General features: G+C 39.2%; 1 protein-coding gene across 3 annotated transcripts in view; it reads left to right on the top strand.

Moving 5' to 3' along the window:
- The window catches only part of Stat92E (Signal transducer and transcription activator Stat92E), a 522,273-nt gene that overhangs the window by 161,500 nt on the left and 338,710 nt on the right, over window positions 1-22,063 (top strand). For all 3 annotated transcript variants that reach the window (XM_067140262.2, XM_067140261.2, XM_067140263.2), the window contains exons 4-6: window positions 7,946-8,035; window positions 8,169-8,352; window positions 14,160-14,266. In XM_067140262.2, the coding sequence (XP_066996363.1) occupies window positions 7,946-8,035; window positions 8,169-8,352; window positions 14,160-14,266 (381 nt within the window). The remainder of the gene's footprint in view (window positions 1-7,945; window positions 8,036-8,168; window positions 8,353-14,159; window positions 14,267-22,063) is intronic.

Raw genomic sequence — 22,063 nt, 5'->3', positions numbered from 1 at the left:
TGTTTGTATTAGCATTTGAAGCAGTTGTCATGGCACCTCGCACGTTGATGCGTCCGTTCATGAAATGGATTTTATAATCTACCAGTTTGTCTGTATTGATACTTGTATTCACAATCACAAAGAATGGGTACCATCCACATAATCAATACTTTATTACATCTTATTACTCTGCAGTACCGGTTTTGACCCTCACAGGGGTCATCCTCAGCTGGTCGTGAGATCCAAAATTAACATATAAAAACATTACTAAATCTAATGAAGAAAGTCGCATGATATGAGTGATAATATTAAAATATACAATGATATTATGTGTCCTCTGGTTTAAAAAACAAGCGTCAATATTTAATGATATACATATGTTATTACATGTTATGCTTACAAAGCTTAAGCGAAACATGTCCCATTTTAACTTCTATGTAACATTTGTATGTTAAACTTAAAGATTGTAAACAGCGTTTTAATAAATATTTTTGAAACTTTTTACATTACATGCATATGTTACTTAAAATTCTGGTGTACTGTTCGTGGGTAACAGATAATTTGTTAAAATACAATTTTTACACTTAGTGTTTTTAGCATTCTTGAGGTACACTTTGGAGTTTAATTCATGTTGGTAAAGCATTGTGTACATTCACAGATATGTTTGTACCAAGCATTCTAGAATGTTCAATGATGTGAATTGTTTATCTTATGCATTCGTACAGTTGAGAATGTTGGATGACTTACATCAAAATATTGTGGTGTGTTATTAGTTATTTGCATGTCGTGCATAACATGCTCCCTAACTGTACACATTGAACCGTCAACAGTACTATATTACTAACATGTCCAACAACACAACTACAAGGAGGGAGCATCTGCACCTATTTAATATCTTGTAACGAGATTAGTACCAAGGAAACTACGGTAATTGATATGTTTTGTTTATTAATTTATTTAATATTATCACTCATATTATGTGACTTTATTCATTAGATTAAGTAATGTTCTTATATGTTAAGTTAATTTTGGATCTCATGACCAGCTGTGGATGACCCCTGTGAGGGTCAAAACCAGTACTGCATAGTAATAAGATATAATAAAGTATTGATTAGGTGGATGGTACTCATTCTTTATGATTGTGCATGAAATGGATGTCGGCCATCTCTCTTTAGAAACCGTGAGGAACCATGACAATTGCTTTAAATGCTGTTACAAATATAAGACACTGTTACCTGCCTGGTACCTGAAACATAAGCATGAAGAGCATTGTAGTTGTTGCAAATACGAGTAAATTGTATCTCGGAAGCTGTTGGTATCTGGTCCTGTTTTTCTTAGGACTGTGTTCTGGTTTAATTTTCCCTGTACACACTCCATTTCATACCTGCAATTTTGAAAGAGTGTTTGTCAGTTTAAGGATGAGTAGTAACAGTAGTAGCAGTAGTAAGTAGTAGTATTTTCCTTGAGGGATAGCTCTGTAGGAGTACAAACTAATTTTATTTTGAAGAAATGAAATCTATCGACAGTATGTGTTCACCATGTGGTGGCTTGATATCTACTGTCCATTGCTTTCCTTCTTAATGTGTTTACTTCTGTTGTTTTGTTTTGTTTTGTTTTGTTTTGTTTTGTTTTGTAGTTTAGTTAGTTTAGTTTTGTAGTTTAGTTTTGTAGTTTAGCTTAGTTGTGTAGTTTTGTTGTTTTGTTTAGTTTTGTGTTTATTATATTTTCTTGTTTTCTTCTTTTTAAAGCATTGTAGTTAAGACTCTTGTTAATATGCCTGTGGGCATCTTTTTAATGACGTTGATATGACTTTATTTGATGATTGTATACTCTTAGGGTATGTAATAAAAACTTTCCTGTCTCGGGCACACAACAATTTCAAATGCAAATTGAAACACTATAAGAATGCTTGTACATTTAATAAGTCGACACTGAAAATATGGCTTCTCTCTTAACACAAAAAAAAAAGGAAGGAAAAACAACAAAAACCTTTTAGGATAGTAATTGTATTACCATATTTACTTGCCTAATTCTGACCTACAAAAAATGTATTTACAAACAAAGCGAGATAAATTAAGTGTATATACAGTTAAAACTCTTAGGAGAAAAAACACAAACTGATCATTATTTGACTCGCATTGTTGCGTCAATTTTCTTCTGAACGATTGAGAACATAAGCTTGCATCAGGCACATTGAACATGCGTTTGAAATTGCCTACAGATACCGGAAAGATGTTCGTCCCATTGCGAGCTGTTAATAGCACCTGACGCAAAATAAATATGAATTGACTGAAGTACCAATCACATCTAAATATTACTGCATACCGGCAAACTGAAGAAAATCCCTTTATTTATACGTTATTCGTCGTCGCTTCTGCAAGAGGAATTGTTGTTGCCGTTACCGCTGTTTCCAGAACAATTCTTCAGTCCCGTCTAACATGTTTGAGATCACAGTTTTCTTGAAAGTGTTTTCAGTTAGCTCCAAAGAAATCCTGTCTTGAGAAACGGTATAATCACAGTTTTGCAAAGATGTCTCGTATTCCAGAAGTTGCTCATCTGTTTGCAAACGCTTTTCAGGCTGCTAAACCTTTTCACACTTGTTGGTAGGTTGAAGTGTATTTTTATGTTCTTGCCAGTATTGCCCATTGCACTTGGACTCTGAATGCTTGGAGCCCTTTGGCCTATCCCCATGAATGTTTGCGTAATTGATTATCGTATCTCAAATAACACAGTTTGCTTGGTCTGAAAAGTTGCAGTATGTAGTTCTAATGAGAACAACTTCGAGAAACTCTAAATAAAAGAGAGGAAGCGGGATGGTCCTGGAGAATTCTTAATTTAAATTAATCACATTCAAACATCAAAATAACTAAACTTGCTTATCACATTGTACCAGCCAAGTCTCCCGATGGCACAAGCTGCCCAGGAAGGAGACTATCTTACACCTGATCAAAGTAGGGAATAATGAGAAGGATCCAAGCGGAAACTCAGCCTGGCCCAAGGCAAACTCACAGCTCAGCAAAAATCTGTGATCAATAAGCATGCAGAATTCTAACTGGACAGACATCCACATCCGATGAAATGAAGATGGAATACTCCAGTCCCTACGAGTACATTCTAAAAATAACTTTGCTCTGCCGGTGGAAAGTCGGGTGGAAATGTAGCACATGTTGTCAGGCATTCCACAAGTATGGTTCACAAAATTATTTTGCACCTACAGAACTTGATGCACATGGCACAGATTTTTATGTTCCTTGGAACACAAGGACTAATGACTAAAAGTTCAAGTAATGTATGAATTCCATGTATCTATGTTTTAAGTAGAAATCATTCCCCTTGCTGTAAGTCGTCTTTCCAAATTGTGCTTTTTGTTGTCTACTATTGTATGAGCTATGTGTGTGAGTTTTATAACTATTCACAGACTCGAAGAGACAAGAAAAGCTACTGAACTTAAATGCGAGTTGCACATCTTGGGCCTTGTAGCTATTACTTTGCATTCAAGAGATGGTGGCTTTGAATCCATAGTCCCCCCAAAAATATTCCATGATGTCCCATTTTTACACCAGGCGAATGCTTGGTCTATAATTAAGACCTCAGTCACTTCCCAAATCCTGGCCCTTTCCTCAATCAATCAATCAGTCAATCAGTCAATACTGATCTGCATTTCGGGCAGTTGCCCAGGTGGCAGATTCCCTATCTGTTGTTTTCCTAGCCTTTTCTTAAATAATTTCAAAGAAATAGGAAATTTATTGAACATCTCCCTTGGTTAGTTATTCCAATCCTTAACTCCCCTTCCTATAAATGAATACTTGCCCCAATTTGTCCTCTTGAATTCCAAATTTATCTTCATATTGTGATCTTTCCTACTTTTAAAGCCGGGCTGAGTGGATCAGACGGTTCAGGCGCTGGCCTTCTGACCCCAACTTGGCAGGTTCGATCCTGGCTCAGTCCGGTGGTATTTGAAGGTACTCAAATACGTCAGCCTCGTGTCGGTAGATTTACTGGCACGTAAAAGAACTCCTGCAGGACTAAATTCCGGCACCTCAGTGTCTCCGAAAACCGTAAAAGAGTAGTTAGTGGGACGTAAAACAAATAACATTATTATTCCTACTTTTAAATACACCACTCAGACTTAATTCGTCTACTAATGTCATTCCACGCCATCTCTCCGCTAACAGCTCAGAACATACCACTTAGTCGAGCAGCTATTCTTCTTTCTCCCAATTCTTCCCAGCCCAAACTTTGGAACATTTTTGTAACGCTACGGTTTTGTCATGGTTCATGTTTGGGGGTTACTGTAGTCACGTCCTAGTTCGTGAACCATGGGCAACGGCTGAGTGGCCTAGTATGTGGTCCTGAGAGTCGGGATACCAGTTGCTATGGAATGGGAGTGGGCATCTCGGACATATTCTGAGTCATGGCCCTCCTTGTGCTCAGGCGGCTAGGACTATACAATTCACCGGTGGTCCATAACCCGTTAAAGGGGAGATCCTCACTTGGACTATGTGCAAGTAGGGTAGCATCCTGCTTCATGAATTTACCAAGCTCAGAACATTTTAAGCAAGCCTCGGACCTATGGGAGTAATGGAGTCCCACTCCCATTTGACAGGCAAGGGGCTCCTTGGAAAAAACTTGCCGAACGAAATGGAATTTGATGGGGAGCTATCAATATTAATGGGGCTTATGGAAGAAAGAAAGTAGAACTCGCTGAGTCAGCAAAGAGGATGCATCTGTATGCGCTGGGAGTAAGTGATATTCGGATAAGGGGAGATAACGAGGAAGATATAGGAGATAATAAAGTGTATGTGACGGGTGTTAGAAAGGGGAGGGCAGAGTCTGGGGTAGGGCTCTTTATCAGGAATACCATTGCACGCAACATAGTTTCTATTAGTCAGGTAAATGAGCGAATGACGTGGGTAGATTTGTCAGTTGGAGGAATTAGGACTAGAATTGTGTCCGTGTATTCACCATGTGAGGGTGCAGATGACGATGAAGTTGACAAGTTTTATGAAGCATTGTGTGACATCGTGGTCGGGGTCAACAGCAAGGATAGAATAGTGCTAATGGGCGATTTCAATGCGAGAGTTGGGAATAGAACTGAAGGATATGAAAGGGTGATTGGTAAATGTGGGGAAGATATGAGTATGGGTTTAGCTGTTACGAATACATTCTTCAAGCATAAGGCTATTCACCGCTACACATGGGAGGCTGGAAGTACCAGATCCATAATAGACTATATCTTAACAGACTTTGAATTCAGGAAATCTGTTAGGAATGTACGAGTTTTCTGTGGATTTTTCGATTATACAGACCACTATGTGATCTGTAGTGAACTAAGTATCTCTAGACCTGGGGTAGAGAAAGTGAAATCTGTCTGCAAACGAATAAGGGTAGAAAATCTCCAGGACGAGGAAATTAGACAGAAATACCTGGATTTGATTAGTGAGAAGTTTCAAACAATAGACAGTAAGCAGGTTCAGGATATAGAAAGTGAATGGGTGGCATACAGGGATACTGTAGTAGAAACAGCAAGGGAATGCCTAGGAACGACTGTGTGTAAAGACAGAAAAAAGCGAACATCTTGCTGAAATGATGAAATGAGAGCAGCTTGTAAACGTAAAAAGAAGGCTTATCAGAAATGGCTCCAAACAAGGGCAGAGGCAGACAGGGATTTGTACGTAGATGAAAGAAACAGAGTGAAACAAATAGTTGTTAAATCCAAAAAGAAGTCATGGGAAGATTTTGGTAACAACCTGGAAAGGCTAGGTCAAGCAGCAGGGAAACCTTTCTGGGCAGTAATAAAGAATCTTAGGAAGGGAGGGGAAAATGGAAATGAACAGTGTTTTGAGTAATTCAGGTGAACTCATAATAGTTCCCAGAGAATCACTGGAGAGGTGGGGGGAATATTTTGAAAATCTTCTCAATGTTAAAGGAAATCATCCTGGTGGTGTTCCGAACAGCCAAGCTCGTGGGGAGGAGGAAAATGTTGGTGAAATTATGGTTGAGGAAGTGGAAAGGATGGTAAATAAACTCTATTGTCATAAGGCAGCAGGAATAGATGAAATTAGACCTGAAATGGTGAAGTATAGTGGGAAGGCAGGATTAAAATGGCTTCATAGGGTAGTAAAATTAGCATGGAGTGTTGGTAAGGTACCTTCAGATTGGACAAAAGCAGTAATTGCACCTATCAATAAGCAAGGGAACAGGAAGGATTGCAACAACTATCGAGGTATCTCATTGATTAGTATACCAGGCAAAGTATTCACTGGCATCTTGGAAGGGAGGGTGCGATCAGTTGTTGAGAGGAAGTTGGATGAAAACCAATGTGGTTTCAGACCACAGAGGGGCTGTCAGGATCAGATTTTCAGTATGCGCCAGGTAATTGAAAAATGCTACTAGAGGAATAGGCAGTTGTGTTTATGTTTCTAGATCTAGAGAAAGCATATGACAGGGTACCGAGGAAAAAGATGTTCGCCATACTGGGGGCCTATGGAATTAAAGGTAGATTATTAAAATCAATCATAGGCTTTTATGTTGACAATTGGGCTTCAGTGAGAATCGATGGTCGAATGAGTTCTTGGTTCAGGGTACTTACAGGGGTTAGACAAGGCTGTAATCTTTCACCTTTGCTGTTCATAGTTTACATGGATCATCTGCTGAAAGGTATAAAATGGCAGGGAGGAATTCAGTTAAGTGGAAATCTAGTAAGCAGTCTGGCCTATGCTGATGACTTGGCCTTTATGGCAGATTGTGCCGAAAGCCTGCAGTCTAATATCTTGGAACTTGAAAATAGGTGCAATGAGTATGGTATAAAAATTTAGCCTCTCGAAGACTAAATTGATGTCAGTAGGTAAGAAATTCAACAGAACTGAATGTCAGATTGGTGATACAAAGCTAAAACAGGTAGATAATTTCAAGTATTTAGGTTGTGTGTTCTCCCACGATGGTAATATGGTAAGTGAGATTAATCGTCGCCATAGGACCTATCTGTCGGTGAGACGTAAAGCCCCTAGCAGAGATAAGTGAGATTGAATCAAGGTGTCGTAAAGCTAATGCAGTGAGCTCGCAGTTGCGATCAACAGTATTCTGTAAGAAGGAAGTCGGCTCCCAGACGAAACTATCTTTACATCGGTCTGTTTTCAGACCAACTTTGCTTTACGGGAGCGAAAGCTGGGTGGACTCAGGATATCTTATTCATAAATTAGAAGTAACAGTCATGAAAGTAGCAAGAATGATTGCTGGTACAAACAGGTGGGAACAATGGCAGGGGGTACTCAGAATGAGGAGATAAAGGCTAATTTAGGAATGAACTCGACGGATTAAGCTGTACGCATAATCCGGCTTCGGTGGTGGGGACATGTGAGGCGAATGGAGCAGTATAGGTGACCTAGGAGAATAATGGACTCTGCTATGTAGGGTAAGAGAAGTAGAGGTAGACCAAGACAACGATGGTTGGACTCTGTTTCTAACAATTTAAAGATAAGAGGTTTAGAACTAAACGAGGCCACAACACTAGTTGCAAATTGAGGATTGTGGCGACATTTAGCAAATTCACAGAGGCTTGCAGACTGAACCCTGAAAGGTCTATAATGATTATGTATGTATGTACGGTTTTGCCGGGAATCACCCAGAACAAATTGAGCTGCTTTTCTTTGGATTTTTTCCAATTCTTGACTCATGTTATCCTGGTGAGGGTCCCATTCCATCCTATTCCATCCTATTCCATCATTGCCACACACAAAAGAAAAATCTGTTTGAATTGTTGAGACATTAAAGCACTAGGGAAAAAAAAAAAAATGCTGGGTGATAATGAAAGCTTAGCCAGAGCTGTGACATAGGGTAAGAGTTAAATTATGAAATATCTTGGTTAATTTGCCAAATCATTTGAAACTTCTGTTGAGGGGGAATTTAATGGCTGAAATGTGACTTATTAGGTCATTGCTGTGAATTTTCTTTTTTCTTTTATTAGCAAAGGTATATTCACAATCCTGTGGGCCTTTTCCGGATCATTCGCCATTGCCTTAGCACAGAAATGAAATTGGTACAACAAGTAGAAAATGTGAGTACTTACAATGTTATGAAGAATTTTACTGTATTCTGAGTACAGTGATGAATCAAAATGAACTGTATTTAAGTTGAAAATCTTCTCTAGACTTGCTTTTACTGTTATAAGTTGTGTATGTATTTCGAAGGTGGCACTTGGCCAGGGTATGGCACCAGCAGGACTCCCTCTTCTTCCAGATTCTAGTGCAGAAATTGCCCAGCAACTGGATTATCTTCGAAGGCGCACCCAGGAAACTGGAGAGGATTTACGTAAGATGGAGCAGGAGCAAGAGGCTTTTGCCCTTCAATACCATGAATGTACAAAACTAAATGGTAAATGTTATCTGCACACTTTCTGACTTGTATCTATTCTTAAGCTTCTTGGCATTTTGATACAGTGAATGATATGAGTGTTCTTACCATCCAACTTACAATCTTTATGCTTATCATTCATGATATATGACCTCACAAACATAGGTAGCACATGATAGTTTTTTTAAATAGGCCTGTATTTTCAAAGATTGACTCATGAATACTGGTAGTTATTGTATGTTTAGAAGCCATAACTGTGAGTATTGATGGTTAGAATATTAACTGGACTTCTCAATTGGCCAATAAGTGTTAAGTTTACAAATTACCTTTTAGCAGGAGTTCAATCAAAACAGTCTAGAAATCACTTGTTTGGTAGAAATAAAATCTTAAATTAATGAAACTGAAATGAAAGAAGAAAAAAAAAAGATAATGTTGGTGCATTTATCTTCTGTAAGTTTAACATGTGATGTCAACCAACCCGTCAGTCAATCCAGTACCAGCCGGGCCGTTGCCCAGTATCAGTTTCCCTACCATATGTTCAGCTAATTTGTTCTAAAACCATTTCAAAGAAGTTGCAAATCTGTCGAACATCTCCGTTGATAAATTGTTCCAATCCTTAATTCCTTCACCAAGTGAGTTGGCATGCGATTTGGGTCGTGCAACAGTCAGCTTGCATTTGGGAGATAGTGGGTTCTAATTCCACAGTTGGCAGACCTGAAAATGGTTCTGTTGTTTACCATTTTCACACCAGGCAAATGCTGGGGCTGTGCCTTAAGGCTACCGCTACGTACCCAATCTTAGCTCTTTCCCATACTTCCGTCACCGGAAACCTTTGATGTGTTAGTGAGACGATAAAATGTTGTTTGAGTCATCAGTCCATAGACTGGTTTGATGCAGCTCTCCATGCCACTCTATCCTGCGCTAACCTTTTCATTTCTACGTAACTATTGCATCCTACATCTGCTCTAATCTGCTTGTCATATTCATACCTTGGTCTACCCCTACCGTTCTTACCACCTACACTTCCTTCAAAAACCAACTGAACAAGTCCTGGGTGTCTTAAGATGTGTCCTATCATTCTATCTCTTCTTTTCGTCAAATTTAGCCAAATCGATCTCTCACCAATTCGATTCAGTATCTCTTCATTCGTGATTCGATCTATCCATCTCACCTTTAGCATTCTTCTGTAACACCACATTTCAAAAGCTTCTATTCTCTTTCTTTCTGAGCTAGTTATCGTCCATGTTTCACTTCCATACAATGCCACGCTCCACACGAAAGTCTTGAAAAACATCTTTCTAATTCCGATATTAATGTTTGAATTGAGCAAAATTCTTTTCTTAAGAAAGCTCTTCCTCGCTTGTGCTAGTCTGCATTTTATGTCCTCCTTACTTCTGCCATCGTTAGTTATTTTACTACCCAAGTAACAATATTCATCTACTTCCTTTAAGACTTCATTTCCTAATCTAATATTTCCTACATCACCTGCCTTCGTTCGACTGCACTCCATTACTTTTGTTTTGGACTTATTTATTTTCATCTTGTACTCCTTACCCAAGACTTCATCCATACCATTCATCAACTTCTCGATCTTCTGCAGTCTCAGATAAAATAACAATATCATCGGCAAATCTCAAGGTTTTGATTTCCTCTCCTTGGACTGTGATTCTATTTCCAAATTTCTCTTTGATTTCCTTTACTGCCTGTTCTATGTAAACATTGAAAAGGAGAGGGGACAAACTGCAGTCTTGCCTCACTCCTTTCTGGATTGCTGCTTCTTTTTCAAAGCCCTCGATTCTTATCACTGCAGACTGATTTTTATACAGATTGTAGATAATTCTTCGTTCTCGGTATCTGATCCCTATCATCTTGAGAATCATAAATAGCTTGGTCCAATCAACATTATCGAATGCCTTTTCTAGATCTACGAATGCCATGTACGTGTTCTTGTCCTTCTTGATTCGATCCTCTAAGATCAGACGTAAAGTCAGTATTGCTTCTACTTGTTTTTCCATTCTTCTGTAAATAATACGTGTTAAAATTTTGCAGGCATGAGATACTAAACTAATGGTGCGGTAGTTTTCACACCTGTCAGCACCGGCTTTCTTGGGAATAGGTATAACAACATTCTTCCGAAAATCGGATGAGACTTCTCCTGTCTCATACATCTTGCACACTAAATGAAATAACCTTGACATGCTGGATTCTCCTAAGGTAGTCAGTAATTCAGAGGGAATGTCATCAATTCCAGGTGCCTTGTTCCTATTGAGGTCACTCACAGCTCTGTCAAACTCTGACCTCAAAATTGGGTCTCCCATTTCATCAGCATCAACAGCCTCTTCATGTTCCAGAACCAAATTATTTCATCTTTACCTTGATACAACTGTTGGATATGCTCCTGCCGTCTTTCTGCTTTGTTTTCCTTCCCTAGACATGGCTTTCCATCTGAGCTCTTAGGAAATCTAGGTGTATGAATATTTTCTCCAAAGGTTTCCTTGATTTTCCTGTATGCAGCATCTACGTTTCCCAGGACCATACAGCCTTCGACATCCTTGCACTTCTCCTTCAGCCATTCTTCCTTAGCTACCTTGCACTTTCTATCCACTTGATTCTTTAATCGCCTGTATTCTTTTCTGCCCTCTTCATTTCTAGCATTCTTGTATTTTTGTCGTTCATCAATCAGGTCTAGTATCTCCTGAGTTATCCACTGATTCTTAGTTGATCTTTTCTTCCTTCCTAACATTTCTTTAGCAGCCCTACTGACTTCATTCTTCATGACTCTCCAGTCTTCCTCTATAGTGTTTCCTTCAGCCTTTTCATTTAGTCCTTGTGCAACATATTCCTTGACCGAGCTCGATAGCTGCAGTCGCTTAAGTGCGGCCAGTATCCAGTATTCGGGAGATAGTAGGTTCGAACCCCACTGTCGGCAGCCCTGAAGATGGTTTTCCGTGGTTTCCCATTTTCACACCAGGCAAATGCTGGGGCTGTACCTTAATTAAGGCCACGGCCGCTTCCTTCCCACTCCCAGCCCTTCCCTGTCCCATCGTCGCCATAAGACCTATCTGTGTTGGCGCGACGTAAAGCAACTAACAAAAAAAAAAAAACCATGTTCCTTGAAACAATCCCTCACACTCTTTTCTTTCAACTTGTCTAGATCCCATCTTTTTGCATTCTTTCCTTTCTTCAGTTTGTTCAACTTAAGATGGCATTTCATGACCAACAAGTTATGGTCAGAGTCCACGTCTGCTCCTGGGAAAGTTTTGCAATCCAACACCTGGTTTCTGAATCTCTGCCTAATCATAATGAAGTCTATTTGATACCTTCTGGTATCTCCAAGTCTCATCCACGTATACAGCCGTCGTTTGTGGTGTTTGAACCAAGTATTGGCAAGGACTAAATTATGATCAGTGCAGAATTCAACCAGCCGACTTCCTCTTTCGTTCCTCTGTCCCAATCCAAATTCTCCTACTGTATTACCTTCTCTTCCTTGGCCTACCACTGCATTCCAGTCTCCCATCACAATTAGATTCTCGTCACCTTTTACGCATTGTATTATATCTTCTATCTCCTCTTATATTCTTTTGATTTCATCATCATCCGCTGAACTAGTAGGCATATAGACCTGCATTATTGTGGTGGGCATTGGTTTGGTGTCTATCTTGATGACAATAATTCTTTCACTAAGCTGGTCGTAGTAGCTTACCCGCTGCCCTATTTTCTTATTCATTATTAAACCAACTCCTGCATTTCCCCTGTTTGATTTTGTATTGATGATTCGGTAGTCGCTTGACCAAAAATCTTGTTCTTCCTGCCAACGTACTTCACTAATACCAACTACATCTGACTTTGGCCTATCCATCTCCCTTTTCAGGTTCTCTAACCTACCACAATGTTTCAAACTTCTAACATTCCACGCTCCGACTCGCAGAATGTCAGTATCCATCTTCCTGATGATCGCCCCCTCTCGTGTAGTCCCCACCCGGAGATCCAAATGGGGAACTAGTTTACCTCCGGAATACTTTACCCGGGAGGAAGCCATCATCAGTACATTCATACAGAGAGAGCTGCATGTCCTCGGGAGTTAGTTACGGCTGTAGTTTCCCGTTGCTTTCAGCCGTGTAGCAGTATCAACACAGCTAAGGCATGTTGAGTATTATTACAAGGCCGCATCAGTCAATCATCCAGACCGCCGCCCCTGCAACCATCGAAAGGCCGCCACCCCCCTTTCGATGAACCACTCGCTAGTCCGGTCTCCCAACAGACACCCATCCGACATGGCCACACCCGCGGCCCGGCCATCCGCATCACTGGGACACGCAAGCCTCCCCACCGCGGCAAGGTCACATAGTTCGACAAGACCATTGGCAAAACAAAATCAAAAAATACTACAAATCTAATTCCAGACAAGCCCAAAACAACAAACACTGCCACCCTCACCCTCACCAACCCCGCCACACACAGCACCACCATCCCATCTAAGAAGCATAACATCAGAACTGCCCACCGAACCCGTAACACCAATCGGAATACAATCTTCAATTCCAACCTGGTAAACACTTCCCAAGACAAACTTTCAAACTCCGGCATTCACAGACCCAAACGCCCCCAGTGCGAACCCTCCTATATCGGACAAACCGGCCGCAGTTCCAGAACTAGACACTTGGAACACTACAATACCCCAAAGCACGAAAAGCACTCTGCCATATATATATATATATATATATTCATTTAAAAATGACCTATTAGTGATTAAATATATACATCTTATCAATTATTTATATAGTTCAATAATTGAAAACGTGCAGTGATGTTCCAAACATCACATTATATATAGTATTGAACAACTTTACCAAGAATTGGATACTGTCATCGTCAATCATTTTAAGAAGTTCTACAGGGATGTTATCTGGACCTGGTGATTTCTTGCTTTTTGAAACATTCACAGCATATAGCACTTCTGATCTAAGAATGTCAGGGCCTTCACAATTAGCTCGTTGGTTAGTTTCCTAACCTCTCTGATCACAGAAAAGTTCTATCAGATAATTTTCCCAAGTATTTAAAACTTCTTCTTCATTAATAATAGGCCTGTTTGTGGCATCAACCAGTACAGAAAGGTTACATTTTCTGTACATGCCAGCTGTTTCCTTTAATTTTCGATGTATATTGAACAGATCATATTTAGACTGAAAGATTTCCATTTCCACACGTTCTTTCATCCAGTTCTCTTTCGCAGCACGTATTTCTTTCCTTATGTGGCGTTGTAATTTTTTGTATTCCTCTGCATCATAAAATAAGTAGCTTAATTCCTTCTTCTATAAAAAAATATTTGCACCAATTTGTCCTATTGAATTAGAACTTCATATCTTTCCTACTTTTATACATTCCATTTGAGTTTAGTCTTCTACTAATGACATTCCATGCCATCGCTCCACTGACAGCTTGGAACATACAGCTTAGTTGAGCAGCTCGTCTCTTTACTCCCAGCCCAGCTGAAACTTTAAACAAATTTGTAATACTACTCTTTTGCTAAAAATCACCCAGAACATCTTGTGCTACTTTTTTTTGGACTGTTTCCAGTTTTTGAATGAAGTAAACATGGTTTGAGTCACATTCACTCAAACCATACTCTTAATTATTCATCTTCAGAATGTTACCGCACTCTTTGGGAATAGATTCTACATTATGTTAACAGCCACAATGGTAGTTTTTATTCAAGCTCTATTTCTCCACAAATTAAACCTCATCCTCTTTGCTCATTGTGCCTAATCCTAAGTTTTCATGAAGGTGGGACAGGTCATTTAACATTTGTGATATTCTTGTTTTTACAGCTCACTTGCAGCATCTGCAGACCCAGCCAAAAAATCAACAGAATGTGGAACTTGAGAACAAGTTGAGGAGGCAGAAAGAGATGCTGGAGCAAATGCTTAACCAGAAGGTAATCATATTGATAAAATACTTGTCTTATCATTATTTCCTTTCATCCAGATTCAGCTGGGTCAGTTTTACTCTCCACCATTCTTCATCCTTCATCATGTTCCATTCCAGGTCTCATCTTTCATAGTCTGGGTCACCTTTGATCTTTTTTCATTTGTTTTATAACTTCAGAGATAGGGTATTATTCTTTCTTTCTTTCTTTCTTTCTTTCTTTATCCACCCCCTGTGGGTGGGAGACGCAGATGAAGAATACACCCACGGTATCCCCTGCCTGTCGTGAGAGGCGACTAAAAGGGGTGACCCATGGATAATAGAATTAGAACCATGAAACTACATGTGATTAGTACTATCACGCAGGGAAATCCATGGGTCGCCTTTACTTGACAATAGTACCACTATGTTACGTACACAACTGGTTTGTGATTAGTAGCAGCAGAGAGCGGTTCACTGTTGGGTCTCCAGTACCTGTGATTAGTACCACTATATGCGGAACATCACGGGCTTACGTTGCGTGTGCTTTGTACCAATATGTGAGAAACACCACGAGTCTGAGCGTTGCCTGTGATCAGTACCACTATATCAGGGACACCGTTGGTCTGCGTTGCCTGTGATTTGTACCCACTATGTGAGGAACCCCACGGGTTAGTAAGAGTCCCTGTGATTAGTACACCTATGAGAGGTGCACCATGCGTTTACGTTGCCTACGAGTGGTGCCATTATGTGAGAAACACCATAGGTCTGCATTACCTGTATGACGTACAATACTTGTGAGTAGTACTATAATGTTTGGAACACTGTGAGGTTGCACTACCTTTGATTAGTACCACAACTTGAGAAATACCATGGTTCTCCTTTTCTAGCGATAAGTGCCCTTATGATGGACCGTTGACCTGGATATTAAACCCCAGTAGACAAGAAGCATCATCGATTCAGGATTGTGATTTGGAAGCAGTTCCTTCATCAGTAATACAGTTTCTGAGAAATTACGGGTCGGATCCACTGATTGTTTTAAATTCATATTCATCCATTCCTTCTTAATCATGTTTTGAATTCTGGTCGGTGGATGAATTTTGTACTTTTAAATTGTTATTGCATTTCGTCTCATTTCGTACCATTAGGGGGCCAGAGACCTAGATATTAGGCCCCTTTAAACAACAAGCATCATAATCTTCTTTATCCATTTAACATCCGAACCATCTTGATCTTCACTTGTCTTCATTTCTCACTCTCCTTCTCTCCTTGTCCTCTGTTGCCTGTATTTAATTTTTATCCTCCTTCGTTACTGGGTAGCTCTCGGCTCTGTATGTTGGAATAAGTATGAATAGGTTACTAATATGCTTTGTTTATTTTTTCTTTAGCGTTCCTATTTTATATGGTGGTACACAGGTACTAGACACATTTAAAATGCAAATGAAATATTTATCATTTTGTGCATTCCATGTACAGGGTCATAAAAAATGCTGTTTTCTAAATTGCTATTTCAAGTAAGATAAACATATTGAGGCGATCATGGTCTTAAACTGGAGAGAAAAGATGGGATTTTTAAATATTATTATACATACCTTAATAAATTTCTGTATGTTATTTGTCCAACCCTTGTCCCATTTCCCTGCGGGGGGGGGGGGGGTCGGGTATGAGTTGAGATGAATCTGTCATGGTGGGTTTTTATGACCGGATGCCCTTTATGACGTCAACCTCATCAGAGGAGTTAATGAGATGAAATGAATAACGTGATATATGATAGTAGGGAGTGGTTGAAACGCGGTGGCGGCACATAGCCTACTTCTGTCGAATAGCACCAAGGGGTATGCTCAAGGTTTAACGTCCTCATTCGACGGACGAATCACAATCAACAGTGTCATGCCCTCACTCTACATGGCACCGCAGAGAGGTTTGGAATTTAATCCAGGCTTTTGGCTCGCAAGCTAGTGATTAGAAATTGTATACCACCACCTCCCCTACCCTGCCGGCCAACATTCTGATGGTGAAAATTTTTTCCACCAACGGGACTCGAACCATCTAACCTCGGTTTCAGACCGTTTAGACTTCAGCGCCTTAACAATCATGGTCACCAGGCGGGCAATAAATTTCTGTATGTGTCCCATTAATTACACAGCAGGCATCAAATTGTTAAACACTTCTTGCCTGATACACTGGAGCGTGTCTGGAAGGACAGTTGCGATGGCAGCAGTGATCCTTGGTCTGAGATGGATCAAGTCATGTATATTCTCACACTAAGCAATGTTCTTAACCTTTTCTGGTCCAACGTCGAGGTGACCTCGACATGTTTTATTGTAACTGGTCCGACTCAACAAAAATAAAGGTGTTTTAATTTAATCCACCTATTCAATACTTTTATTTTCACTTATAGTGGTTACATAAATAGACTCACGGTTAAATGGGACATGTTTTGCCCTCAATTAAGGGCATCTTCAGCCTAAAAACAATCAAGAGTACAACTAATATTAAAAGTGGAAGCTAAAAGTCTGGCCAGTTATTAAAATTCAGGACTTAAAAATGTTAAAAATGATACAATATATAAAGATGCTAATGGAAACACTGTCAATGATTAAACTATAATCTTGTCGGAGACTAAAACTTCTTCCAATTAAAATGTTAGTGAAAAACCAAAGTGGTAATAATATAAAGCCAATGACATGAGGGCGTGAACACAAGCATAAACACGATTGTCATAAATACAGTATGTCCAAGGCCGCTGATGAAATTCGTCAGCATGAAGTGAGACAAAAGCATCAGTTGAAAAATTGTAAGTGGCCTTTAGCACCGGTAGGTAATACTATTGGCTGAAACCTTGCCAGGAAATGTCAGTAGATACTGAAATAATGTTTTCTGTACGAGAAGGAAAAGATGAAATAAGAAGTTGAACGTAAGGAGAGAATTCAGATTGCATAGATTGAAACAGATGAGGACTTGCATGTTAGCTGAAAGTTGTTATTTGTTATCTACTGTTGTGTTGGTTGCTGCCCTTCTGTTGGCTCCGAGTCTGGTGTTGTAACTGTGCTGCAGAGGTGGCAGTGAACTTGGAGGGGAGGGAATAGGGGAGTGTGGAAGGGAGGAGAGGTTGGGTGGAGTCAATTTTGACGAGGCTGACAAAGGGGCGGAGTCAACCGTATTGTTGGAAGTAGGCTTAATATCTGTAGGTATGGAAGGAGTATTAGAGTATGAAGAATTAAATATATTAGGTATCCTAAATTTATTCGAACTAACTGACTTCAATAATTTCGGCATTAATTCATGTAACATACTTTTACTGTCCGTGGTTTCATTAAGATTCTGTTGCTTATTGTACGTCTGATCTAAGTAGATATATAAACTTTCTAATTCGTTCAACGGTCCCCCTTTTTCTATGTTTCTAATTATCGCTAGGTCTTTCTCTATGGATTCAAATCTGTGACCAGTCTCCCTCATATGCAAACCCATCGCTGAGTATTTCCTATGTTTTTCCGCGTTAACATTTTCCATGTATCTTGTCATAAAACTTCTCTCAGTGTGTCCAACATATGAAAAATTACACAAGTACATTTGGGTCTGAATACTCCTGATCCCAAATAACGATTTTTATCATAATTAACATTTTTATGATTAAAGAATATGGACTGGTTAGTATTAGTACAGTAGAACCTCGATAATTCGACATCGGTTAATTCAAAATCCTGCCTAATTCGAAGGAGGTCTCATTCCCGGAAACATGAGATACAGTTTTGCATGTTATTTACATTGTTTAATTCGAAATACGGATAATTCGTAATTCGAAGTACAATGTCGGCCCCATTACCGAAATTTAGACTTTTAATTCAAAACTGCCTTTACATTTTAAAACTAGTATGTTACAGAGTAATTTCAACTCGAAATTTATCCGCATCATAATAAAACGTGTGTTCCGGAACGTGGAGTGGTACCGTAGCTTTCCGCATTTACACTCACTTCGGTGGATCTACAGTGTGCTTCGTGATTACTAAGTTGAATGAAATTGGAATTCTTTTGTATTCAAACTTTAAAGGAACGCCGTAATATCACGCAACGGGCAGTGTGCGGGAAAACAGAATCCGCGAACACTGGCGATGACGACAGTTGACGAAAATAATAATTTAAAAAAAAAAAGTGGCTCATATAATAAATTCGTAGGCACTGAACAATATTGTCATTGCCGATGAAACTGCATTACTTTATTTTAATGCGAGCCCAAACGATCATATGGTTTTAAAGGAGGAAGTGCCAGCCGGGGAATCATACAAGTGTGAGGGATGGGGGTCATTGTAGTGCGTTGCAATGCACATGGAAGGGAACAACTTTATCCCCTCGTCATAGGAAAGATCGATAAGCCACAATGTTATGGGCGTCGGGAACTTTCCTTGCTAGTACAAAGCATCTAAAAATGCAAACAGTATAGAAATCCAAAAAATAATGCATTTGCACCGGGGAACCTGCATAATTTATCCCCGTCTCTGAATTGTGTGATATTTTTCTTTCATTGCATGAGGTTATGTTTGTAAGTTATTTACCCAAGTGCATTATTTGAACATTGTAAATGCACCTTGTTGGATACATGTTGGAAATAGTTTTTCCATGGCATTTGAAAGGTTTAAACCGTGAATCGAGGTGATTGCATGTATTAATGAGTCTTAAAATACTTTGTGACGCGGCAGGTGTTTACATTTCTGAAGTACAAGAGAAGTGCCATGGCGGGAAATCGTACAAGGATAGTCTCAGGATAGTTCGATTTTAAGGACATCGGGCACTTTCTGTGTAAATACAAGGCATCTAAAATGCTTACTGTATAGTAATTCAATGAATAAGTACTTGCACATGGGAGCCAGCTTAGATTTCTCGTCTTTGAATCGTGCTTTTTCTTCTTTCTTTCGTTGCGTGAGGTTATGTTTGCCTGCGAGATATCCAAGTGCATTTTTTGAATACTGTAAATGCACCTTCTTACATACATTTTGGAAATGGTCTTTTTTCATGGCATTTGAAAGGTATAAACTGTGAATCGAGGTTAACTGCATGCAGTAACGGGCCTTAGAATATTTTGTAACGCAGCGAGGGTTGGTACTTCTGAATTGCGAATTGGCGGTTAATTCGAAATCACGTAATTCAAAGTCCGATTTTTGAGTCGCAACGTTAGTGTGGGTCAGCTTCCCTAGTGTATGTTTAAGTTGTGATCTTACATTCTTGGCGTCGTGAGCTACGTCGTTCGTCCCACCGAAACATAATTTTAATATAGCTTTCAGAACTACAGTAAAATCTCATTAATTCGAAGTCGTTGGGACTCAAGTGTCGCCAACTACTACATTCCGAACACACTGCTCACAAATCCAGTCAACATTTTCATTAGTTTTTACATCTGTAGGGCAATTTCCGCACTTATAATGCCACCATCGATCACATGAATCACACAACATTCCATTTTTCACTAATCATCGACACTTTCCGCACTTTTCGTCACAATTTACGGTTAATTTACTCGGAGGATAAAACACTACGTCGTCATTACTGGGCGCCATTTTGAAAAAAGACCGGGCGCCATTTTGAAAAAAGAAACATAATAGCCTTTCCGTAATTTAACGGATGCGAGAAAATATAAACACCTTGTAATCAATGACGCACTCTGCCATATCTTGCGGTGTAGGCCTATCTCACTCTTACTTAATTTCGGCATTTAGCGTTAAAATTAAGCGATTATCTTTAACGAGTTAACAACGGTTATCGGACACGTTATTTACGCATTTATTACGAAAACATGTTCTTTCATTTTCCTTGCGGAAGAGCAGTCGACGGATATTACTGATCGACTCCGACATTGCCTTTGAATGTCGACGAGAGAGCTCACTGGTGGGCATAGCGAGAAACGATACGGTGTCGAAGATGATCGATCAAATGCAGTAAAATGACTGGGTCCATAAATATCGGCAACGGAAAAATCGAGCGCGCATAATCGCTCGTAATAACGGATGCGTCGGTGAAAGGGGTCTCGCTGTAACCGAAGGATAATACACAGTTTAATATAGGAATTTTGAAGGGACGCACAAAAGTGATAGTTATAACGGAGTTCTCGTTATATGCCGTACTGGCCATAGCGGACTTCTACTATATGTATTATAAGCCTGTAATTTCCCATCTGTTCAATGGAATATTGTAAAATTACTGTATAATTACCCTGTCACACTGTGATCGTTCAACCAACGGCAGTACTTTGTGTTATGAACATTGACGCCAGACACTTTATACCCTTTCTTCCCAAACTGCTTTCATGTAAATACAAGTATAAACTTTATAATTTCCTATGATTTTCTTTAGATTAGCGTCAATTATTCTTCGGACCACCACTACTGGACACTGCAAAAATACCCTGTGATTTTACGCTTTGGTGCCGACTTCTGTGTCTATAAACATACATTGTTTATCTGTATCATCACTGAACATTGCTTTGTTTTTTTTTCTTTTTCATTTTTTCATTTTTTTTTTTCATTGTAATATGTTTAGTTTATATCTTAGCATTTATATTTTAATTACTAATGAGGTACCTGATTTATGCCTTGAGGTGGTACTATGACTGATGATGCCCTCAAGGAGGGGCGAAACATGTCTCAAATGGAAATGGTAATAAATTCCTAATTAAAAAAAAATTAAATGTATTGAATAGGTGACACAATAAACCCTTTAGCATCCTACAAATGCCAGGATGCCGATTTGATCGGCACCCTCGTACGAGTGGTGTAGTTATGCAGTAAGGTGCTAGATTGGGCCACAAATCAAGTAGAAAGAAGGTAGAATGTTTGTTATTCCTTCTTATGTCATTAGATGGCACTGACATAGCTTCGTTTTTGCTAGTTCACTCGTCAATTGTGAGTGTATGATCTGTGAACGCTTGAGGTCTATGATCCAATATGGCAGCCCCCTTGTTTGTTTATGTCCATGTGTTGTGATTTGTTTGCATTAATTTTACGTTCTAATTGACACATTTGAGTTGTTTATCATAATATATTAAGTTTATTATTATTTCTGCTGTAGTTATAGTTGTTACTTAGCAATTTATTTAGGTCGTAGTAAAGTTGTAAATAGTACATTTATCACAACAAGGCATGTCGTCACGTAGGCCTATTTCGGGAGAAGAGGAACTTTTGGGTTACTTTGGAGATGTAAGCGACTCTAATTTTAGCGAATGTGTTGATTATGATGTTTTTGGATCTTCAGATAGCGCACCAGAGAATGATGAAGCCATGCCATTGGCTAATGGGCGTACAACATTTCGTGCAATGACAAAGAGTTAGTGACAGTGCTAATGACAGTGACAGTGAATTAGATGATTCTTGGACTGAATGCATATTACCTGAATGTAATGTTGTCCATTCCCACCATTTTTATGAAATCCCAGGGCCAAAACATGTAGGCCTACCTAAACCTCATGCTCCACCCATAGAATATTTCAATCTGTTCTTTACACTTTCATTTCTGACACTGTTAGATGATTTTGTATGTTGTTCTGATCTTCTGAACTGTTCTGTTGTAACAAATACTGCTACTACACACAGTTCTCTCAAATGATTACCATTACTCTCCCAAAATTCATAAAATATCCAATCGTTGACTGGTTACACTGTTGGTGTCTTTCTCTCCACATGTTCAATGTTTTTGGAAATTAGTTTTTAAGTTGGAAAGTAGACATACATTAACAATATAAATGGGTATGTGTGATCCCAGATAAGAGTTAAGACTAAATATCTTCACTTAGCCACTTTGGATTTAGTGTAAAATGTGCTGATTAATTTCAAATTATGTT

Source organism: Anabrus simplex, chromosome 2 (genome assembly GCF_040414725.1).
Source record: "Anabrus simplex isolate iqAnaSimp1 chromosome 2, ASM4041472v1, whole genome shotgun sequence".
In the NCBI taxonomy this organism is placed as follows: Eukaryota; Metazoa; Arthropoda; class Insecta; order Orthoptera; family Tettigoniidae; genus Anabrus; species Anabrus simplex.
The sequence above is the reverse complement of the archived record's forward strand: the minus strand, read 5'-3'. Positions and strand labels throughout refer to the sequence as shown.